Source organism: Bacillus rossius, chromosome 3, assembly GCF_032445375.1.
Source record: "Bacillus rossius redtenbacheri isolate Brsri chromosome 3, Brsri_v3, whole genome shotgun sequence".
NCBI classification, from domain to species: Eukaryota; Metazoa; Arthropoda; class Insecta; order Phasmatodea; family Bacillidae; genus Bacillus; species Bacillus rossius.
In genome coordinates this window covers 132,181,628-132,190,790 of record NC_086332.1, presented here as the reverse complement: position 1 = coordinate 132,190,790, position 9,163 = coordinate 132,181,628, and the positions used below count along the sequence as shown (strand labels likewise).

Below are 9,163 nucleotides of genomic sequence, written 5' to 3'. Positions count from 1 at the left end.
TAGTGACCCCATCATCATGACACCATCGATGTTAGGAGCCCATCGTCTTGACACTATCGGCGTAAGGAGCCCATCGATGCATAAAAAAAACGCATTGGTGTAAAAAAACGCATCAGTGTAAAAAAACGCATTAGTGTAAAAAAACGCATCAGTGTAAAAAAACGCATCAGTGTAAAAAAACGCATCAGTGTAAAAAAACGCATCAGTGTAAAAAAAATATATGTATTGCACCAAAATCATCGTAGGTGCATAAAACCACCACCTCCATCCCAACCAACCAACCAACCAATAGAGCGCAGCATCGCAAACAACGAGGATGCAAAACACCACCACTGCCATCCCAACCAACCAACCAAAAAATGTAGCATCGCAAACAACGAGGATGCAAAACACCACCACTTCCATCCCAACCAACCAACCAAAAAACGTAGCATCGCAAACGAGGATGCAAAACACCACCACTTCCATCCCAACCAACCAACCAAAAAAATGTAGCATCGCAAACGAGGATGCAAAACACCACCACTTCCATCCCAACCAACCAACCAAAAAATGTAGCATCGCAAACAACGAGGATGCAAAACACCACCACTTCCATCCCAACCAACCAACCAAAAAACGTAGCATCGCAAGCAACGAGGATGCAAAACACCACCACTTCCATCCCAACCAACCAACCAAGAGAGCGCAGCATCACAAACAACGAGGATGCAAAACACCACTACTGCCATCCCAACCAAAAAAATGCAATCTTCGTCGTCGACCACAAATGCTATATCGCAGCGAAGCTGACACATTATAGTGACGTCAGTCGCCTAGTGAGCAGACGAGGATGCAATAATCCACCACTTCCATCCAACCAAATCGCACCACGAAACAGCGTGGGTGCAAAAAATTAAGGTAAAATAGCACCAGAAAATCACAAAAAAGTAGGAGCAAAAAAAATCATTGAAAAAGATAGCACCACGAAACAGTGTGTGTGGGTGCATGAACAAAACAAGAAAAAATAGCACCAGAAAACCAAAAAATCTAGGTGCAAAAAATTAAAAAAAAAGAGCACCACGAAACAGTGTGGGTGCAACATAATTACAACGAGCGGACTCAGGAAACCAACGATGAAAAATCCAACAGTGAAGGCTATGTACAACATCATCAACAGGTACATGAGTGGCTAGCAAGTGGCAAACACCGGCTCTGTGCTCACACATTCCGGTTCAGATTCCCGTCAAGGTCTTTTTCTCGGCTCCCACAGCAGCCTGGGACCCCGACAGAGAATCCTGCGCGAAACGAACGAGCACAGACGCAAGTTTCAACATTTCATGTTAAAAGGTTTTTTATGTGAAGAAAAAAATTCATTAAAAAACATTCAGTCTTTATAGCATTCTCATTCTTTCACGTATGTATATATTTCTATTTAGTCCATATATCCGTACGGTAATGTATGAATTCCATCTTCGCAAATAATTCTTTTGTCATCGTGCCATGATAGTGCTAATTTATTAATACATTCGGTATATAATATCATATTATGTGAACGTATGGACCGGACGTTTGCGCGCTTCTCCGTGTGCTGCTCCAGGACCTCGAGAAAATCTTCAAACGATATTTTATTTTTCACCACGCACTTCTGTATACCTTTGGCTCTTTTTGTTATATTATTATTGTATTTGTAGGTGTACAGCTTTGCCCTTAGGCCGACGAACTCCTCCATTGCCACTCCACTGCACTCGTCTTTGAACTTGCCCACCACCTTTTTATTGGCGGGCGAGTAGCAGGGGTGACCAATGGGATAGCTGCTGGTGTCGAACTCGTCCAGGAGCGCGGCGTCGTCGGCCAGGTCCTGGTAGAAGTCACGCGTCTTGATCTCGTATATGAAGCTGTCCGTGTCCATGTACGCCAGCGTGATGTCATCCTTATATTTTTCTTTCATTACGTCATAATGGAACCCATACATTAACGTCTTGGACAAGTCCAGGACCGTGAACCCCGCATATATTGGGCGGTCAAGAAAGATTGTTTCTTGCTGTAGTCTCACCAGCGTCAGAGACTCATCAAGGATGGTTCGGTCCTGGAACGCTGGCTTTGCCACAACTTTACGTAGCCTGCCTTCACTACATACAAGTTCCATACACTGTCGACGAAATTTGTTCTCACAGAGTTTTCCAAAAGAAGAATTGTTGGCAAGCTTAAAGAACTCGTTTTCAAAATCATTTGTAGCTGCCTGTCGTTTCAACGTATTTTTCGTAATAAATGGCTCCATCCATGCACGCTGCTTGAATTCGAGGACTCTATGAATTTTCTTGAGTCTCAGTCCGTGCTTGATGGCCTGTTTCAGGTTTCTAAAATGAATTATATAATTTTCTTTGGATTCCAGTGTTGTGATTAATTTCGACTGACGCGAGCCGGGTGGGCACTGGCTGACAGGCAGGAACGGTAGATCTTTGTGGTCCTCGTGGAGGGCAGACGGATACTCCACATCGACTTCAAGGATGTAGCCCGTCTACCCCTCGTCAGGTATCGACATCACGTCGATATCAGCGCCCACCCACTTGAAGCCGCTAACTGGAAGAGGCAACGACATGGCCCACCCATACAGATTGTTGGCGTCCAGGTACGCAACATGAGTTGATGGTTGGCTGGGATCGTAGGTATGGGGCAGGCAGATGTTGTTCGCCTTGCAGTGTCTCTTTATCACTTGCGCGACACAACCCCTGATCCCAGCTTCGACGAACATGTACATGTCGTAATCGCTCATCAACTCAAGTCGTACCCCCGTCTGCCTCAACATTGCGTCGAACGCGAACCCTGGTGCGCTGACGTAATGGCTGCAGTCAAGGCCGTACGTCTGCAGGCACAGCCGACGAAAGTTCTGAAACACGTCAGTCAACAGCAGCACGTCCGTCTTGAGTTAGACGTTGCTGTAGTCGCCCAGGGTCACGCAGCCGAATGTTTCCCACACTGCCTTTGCATGTTCGTAGTCATCATTAGTTATGTGCGAGTCATTCAATATATTATAAAAGTAATCTTGTGGTGGCAGTTGCGGCTCGTCCAGTTTCTCTCAGCTGGAAACATAGTCATACGGGAACACACCCTTCCTCGTGACAAGGGCCATTTCGTCACGAGTAAAAAATTTCATGGTGTCCGTGAATTGGTCGGCTGGCAGGTACGAGGCAAGGGACGCCAAACTGTGAGCCATGAACCTGAAACTATCGACAAACTGTACGGAGAATTTGTTGCCCAGACTTTTCGAGAAGGTAATCATTTTTTCCTGCGTGTGGGGGATGATGAATATTTCTTTATTGTCGTAGCCCAGTTTCTTGATGATGAACTTCTCATCATAGGCCAGATTGTGGAAGTGACCACGAGTTTCTTGGGCCGCCTGCGCAGGAGATTGCAGCTGTTGCAGGCGGCACCAAGGTACTTCCCACTGAAGTGGTCGTGGTCTCGTACCTTGTAATTATCAATGGTAAATACCGCATTGCAGTAGCAGCACTGATGGGCTGCGACGAAGCTGGCATACTCCTGTGCCGTCAGCATCGTCATGGGTATGCTGGTCTCATAAATGTTTTTTACTTGGTTTCCGATTATAACAATCGTCTCCACGAATTTCTTCTCAGCATCGGGGCCCCTATATAGAATTGGTTCTTGCGGCAGCGAGGAAGTGAGCGTGGCTGGGATCACGCTATTGTCGACCTTGACATAGATACAATAGCTGTATGCTTCATGTTTTTGGTACGCATGAGTGCTCGATTGCTGGGGGTCTGGCTAGCATGATGAGATGGGCACGAGCATGGCCTCAAAGTCTGCGTATGCAACAATGGGCATCTTGGACATGTGGTGATAGTTTTTGAATTCCAGGACTGGGGGCTGGCCGTTCTTGTCAGCTTTAGGCATCTCGACGCGCACGGGAGCATGGGTTTTGCAGAACGTTTTGTGCGCGTCGAGACACTGCTGCCCTGACAGTCCCGAAACATGAGGCCTCTCATCGTAGTACGTGAAGCACCTCTTGCAGACATGTATTTTCTCTTTGTGGGCTGTGATCTGAGGCCGGACGAGTCTTTAGAAATTTTTTATAAAGCAGAAATGAGAGTTGTTTTCTTCGTTAGACAGCAGCAGGAGGCCGAAATGATTACGTTTTTCCTCCTTCCCCACACGCACCGGCACGATCTTGTTGTCTTCGTCAATGCTGTAGACATTGACAGACACTTCTTTGTTGTTTCGCTCAAATACTCGAGTCCTGAAAAATCAAAATTTTTCTCCAGGTCGTGGTAGCGCTTGTCAACTCGGTTGGCATGTTCCCCCTCCACATATCGCGCCAGTATGGCCCACTTGAAGCACTCGTTGTCTTCCAGGTTCATGGGGTTTATGCATGCTTTCCTGTTCTTGATGGCGACAGGCAGGTCAATATATGAGGAGACTCGAAGAGGGACAAGCTTGTTGAAGCGGAGCTGGATTCGCTTCACGACAGACAAGGTCCACCCGGATCCCTTGCTGATGTAGTCCTCCTCCTCCTTGCATATTTTCAGGATACTGTCATCAATTGCTTCCTCGATTTCGCTTACCTCATATATGGGAATATTTTTTGTCTTGAATGCTCTCTTCGACACCTTCATCGAAGGGAGCAGGCTTTGCATAGTCGCACTCGAGCCAGATATTGAATTTTACTGGACCATTTTCATTGACTTCATTGGTTATCTGATTCATGAGATTATTCTTCATTTGGGCCATGTAAGTATAAATATCTTTTGTTGTACCATTGTTTTCTGCGACATACGTCTTCAGGTTGCGACGGAACGCAGTCTCCGCCTCAACGAACCCGGTACCGCCTGCCTCCAAGTCTACCTGGGCCTGGTCAGGCGCTTGCGCCTCCAAGTCTACTCGAGCCTGGTCGGGCACACTCGCCACGTATTGCGGATGAGTGCTGGGGCCGGGCTGTTGCAGGCCAGAGGTCGCGTCTACGCACCGTCTCTTGGGAGCCAGGCCCTTGCACGTCTTGTTGTGCACAAACAGCGTATCTTTTCGAGTAAACTCGCCCTGGCATGTAGTGCATGTAAATGTTATGCGCTCGGGATTGAAGTGGCACTGGCTCTGCTCGTGGCGTCTGGCATGACGACTATGTTCAAATACTTGACCACAGAATTTACACCTTGAGCCTGAGCTGTGCTCGGTGGTGCCCGCACAAGTTCGCATATGGCGGGTCAAACTATCTTTGCGGCTTAGTGTCATGCCGCAAGTATGGCACTGGTTGTTAACAGTGCGGCCAGGATTAGCTGCACACACTTTCTCATGCCGTCTAGCACTGTGGCTAGCGGTAAAAACTTTGCTACAGAAAGCACACCCATTCCCTGGTGGTGTTGGTGCACATACCTGTGCTGCCCCCGATGTTGAGGGCTGGATGGCTCCGGAGGCGGGCTGGCAGACTCCCGATGTCGAGGGCTGGCCGGCTGCCACGGGAACACCAGTCGACGTCCTTTTCATGATTAACTCTGTAACACCAACGGAAAAATTATAGCAACAAGAACATCATAATTATCACACACACACACAGAAACAAAATGCACGTACAAAAACACACGCACACAGAAACAACTAAACACGCATGAAAAAAATTAAATAAAACTTACCAGACGAAAACAGGAACGACTCTGAGTGCACTGCACGCACGCACGAGGAGGACCGGAACGTCGTACAGCACACAGGAACCTGTAACACAGAAAAGAGACCACCTGGCCTAGCACTCGAAATTTTTTTTGTTCAAGACAGCGCAAAGACACTGATGTCAATGTATATGTTTTATGTACTGACCGGAAACGTGGCAGAACCGCACGGAACTCCAGAAGGCAGACAGGCGTTTTCCAAGCGGATCACACTGGGGAGTAGCTCGACGCAAGGAGAAGCACTGAATGCCTGCAACACATACAATATTTTTACGAAATGTAGTACAATAGTAATTTACTCGTATGTTTTTGGTATATTTGTGTATTTAGTTGTGATTAGAAATTCTGTATTTTATTAAGTATAAAAAGAAATTTTCTATTTTTATTTATGAAACAAATTTTTTTTTTCTATTTGATTATGATAGCAAGTGCGCGTGCATCTGTTATTTATTTATTTGGGCCAGGCGAGGGGGCAGGCAGGGTGACTTGAGCGCCCCATGCGTTGGTGCGCGGTAACTAGCCAGACGTAAGCTGCACGGTGCGGCGGAAACAGCGCTCCGTGCACCATGCGTGGAGGGGAGAAGCAGGGAGGGGGGAGGGCACGCTCTGCGCGCTGCCCGTCGGTAGGTCACGGATGTGCACGGCATCCATCTTGTTTCAAGCTAAGTCGTTCATGCATGAATAATAACTAACATGTATGCCAGGGGAAAAACATTATTTCAAGATGTAATATACTGCTACTGATGACTAATAATTTCGACTAGAAAAAAAATTGTAATAATCACGACTGTAAAATATTAATACTGAACCTAAAGCAGACGTAACATCTAAAACAGTTCCACTCGCACACATCATCTAAACAGTACCAATCTTGGACGTGAAAAAAGAATAAACACACTCAAAAAATTACGAGACGGAAATTGTAATAATTTCTTAAAATTTTTTGGAAAACAGCCGATTACTATGCCTCATGCGTATGCCTTGCATCTTTTTTTATTATTATTATTTCTACTCTCTCTCTGCCGGCCGGCTGGCCGGGGAGCCGGCGGGCGTCGCGTCAGCCGTGCGCGCTCGCTCGGGTGTTATCACCACGTCACGTACTAGCTGGCTCAGCAGCGGCCTTCACCCAGTGGCCAGCTGTTAGGCTTGCTGACTGAGTGAAGGACGCAGTGGAGGCATACACACACGTGAGACCGTAATGTTAAAATAAAAAAAATTACAGTTCAAAAAAAAAATTCAAAGTCGAAAACGTTCGAAAAAATTTCAAAGTTAAAATTTACGGAGAAGTTGTACTTACCAAGCTGCTGGAGTTGTAGAAACGGAAGGAGTCGCAACGAAGCTCGAACACGATCATACGGTGACGGCGGCAAGACCAAAAGTAAAGCCCCCGACGTCTCACACGGCAATTTATAGGCAAATTCCCCCCTTGGTCACAGGCTCAAGCCAATCAGGATGCGTGGGAGCCGCTGCTATGTCAGCGCGATATTTTGCAAATGGGGGAGGGGTCGAGGGGGGAGGACCGAGGGGAAAAGTGGGAAGGGATTTGCGTGCTATGGTTAGTGCAATTTGAAATTTACGGGAGGGGGACAGAAGGAAAAAATTGGGAGGGATGTAGGGGAAATCGGGAGGGAGGCTGACAATCCCCGCCTACTGTCGACTGCACGGTAGGGATATCCACTAGCCAATAAGATTCAATCAGCTCCTGGCAGCTGGAAGATTCACCATGATACCCGGTTTGCTCCAAAGGAAAAAATTACTAACTTATTGAAAAATATATATAATTCAAGTTCATTTATTTTATACGAATTTTTTTCAACACTTTCATATTTAAATAACTGACTGTAAACTATCATTTGTTTTTAGTTTTATGATTACCTTTTCAATCCCACATTATTATTTTTTAAACGGAAGGGGAAATAAATAAAAAAGTCATTACAATAGTTTTACATTTTTTTTATTACTTCAAAACATCTAACAAGATAGAGAGTACAGAACACAGGGCTGTACGAATGGTTTTTACAGAATCAAATTCGTAAAAGTCCGTAGCATTATCACTGAAGATCTGCGGCGTATCGACGCTCAATCCACGTTTCTTGATGCTGCGGCGCCGAGTTGTCGGTTCGAGTCTGGGAGAGGGTCGACGACGAGTCCTAGTCTTGGGTTCAGGTCTGGAGATGTCGCTGGGCTTCGTAGCGGCGAGTTTGGACAGGTCGCTGCGTCTCGTAGACACGGGTTTGGGCTGCTCACTGCAGCCCGGGGTGTCGGGGTCGATACCGCTACAGTCTTCTGGGGTGCAGTCGGATGCGTGTATAGTCTTGTGTAGAATTTCTTCCTTGGTGCATGGAAGAACGGTTGTTGGTCTAAGGTTAAACACGACGCACTTTTCCGCTCCGCAACAGTTTATTTGTTGTTGGGATGGCTCATAACTGCGTGGCGAATGAGCCATTAGGAAATGTAATACTCCACCGTAACATATTTCCGTATATGTGCGTAAGTTTTCTTCTTCGTCCAGGAAACTGTATTCAATACAGCTGTAGTCTGGTTTAGCGCTCAGGTACTCGGTTTCCGGCTGGAATGGTCTACGATTTCAGCTGCTCCGTCGTCACACAGTTCTCGTAGCCATTTCTTCTGTTCAGGTCCAGCAACGTATATTATACCACGCGGATTTTGCTGTAGTAAGTCTTGAAGTGTGTTTTTTACTTGGTGGTACGGAATTTTTCCTTCGTCACACACTAGTCCGTGATAATATTTACATAGCCATTCGTTCGACCGTTTGCTTTTTTCGTCTAGTAGTTTCCACGGATATGTGGGTCGGAAGCTGCGGGTTCGAGTCCGGTCGTCGTGAGTGACGGCAATTTCCTTGAGCACGAATCCATTTTGACTCTGGAACCCCTGCAGGTTGCAGTACATTCTGAAACCAACTGATGATGTAATGATACATGCAGTCGTATTTATATCTAGTTCAATATTTTCACGAGACCTGAAAACGCATCGTAATTAATTACTCTGTCGTGTAGGATTAGACAGAACGCCGTTGTGAGTGGCGGTACGTCATATTTCGTGGAAATTTCCAATCGACAATCAATCATAGAACTGCGAATCGATTCGTCTTGTTTGCTCACATCAAATATGATTAGCGGAGCCAATGCTTTGTATGTGTCTGGACTCAGGATCGGGTGCGATTCTCGTCCGTGGTACGAAGATTGGAACTGCGTGTACATGTGATACGGCAAGGAAATACCGCCATTTTCAAAATCAATGTTCATGTCCACGTACGGGTAACTTTCGCTGTTTAAAAATAATTTTAAATTTTCCATAAAACAGTGGTCAAACACCGATCTGTCGGTCTTGAGGTTCATTTGTCTGTCTGTCTGCAAAGCTAATATTATATATCGCGGTTTTTCTGTACTGCTCGACGTCTTGACGGCCCAGTGATTGCGTCTATTCTGGGTCAGTAAGGGGCACGTTACGAGATTCCAGCTCCTGAACGGAATTTCGACCGTCTT

At 46.2% G+C, this 9,163-nt stretch overlaps 1 protein-coding gene across 1 annotated transcript; it reads right to left on the bottom strand.

The window, feature by feature from the left end:
* Nucleotides 1-1,644: 1,644 nt before the first annotated feature.
* Nucleotides 1,645-7,072, bottom strand: LOC134531256 (zinc finger protein 319-like). The gene is made up of 4 exons (XM_063366949.1): nucleotides 6,955-7,072; nucleotides 5,806-5,907; nucleotides 5,625-5,703; nucleotides 1,645-5,486 (listed from the first exon to the last, which is right to left on the bottom strand). The coding sequence occupies exons 1-4, from the start codon at nucleotides 7,009-7,011 to the stop codon at nucleotides 4,564-4,566; spliced, it is 1,161 nt and encodes a 386-aa protein (XP_063223019.1). The 5' UTR covers nucleotides 7,012-7,072; the 3' UTR covers nucleotides 1,645-4,563.
* Between the last annotated feature and the right edge of the window lie 2,091 nt (nucleotides 7,073-9,163).

Coding starts and splice junctions, on each gene's coding strand:
- LOC134531256 (XM_063366949.1), bottom strand. CDS start 7,011: ATGATCGTGTTCGAGCTTCGTTGCGACTCCTTCCGTTTCTACAACTCC. Junction 5,908..6,954: donor TCTACAACTCCAGCAGCTTG/GTAAGTACAACT, acceptor TATGTGTTGCAG/GCATTCAGTGCTTCTCCTTG. Junction 5,704..5,805: donor GCGGTTCTGCCACGTTTCCG/GTCAGTACATAA, acceptor TCTGTGTTACAG/GTTCCTGTGTGCTGTACGAC.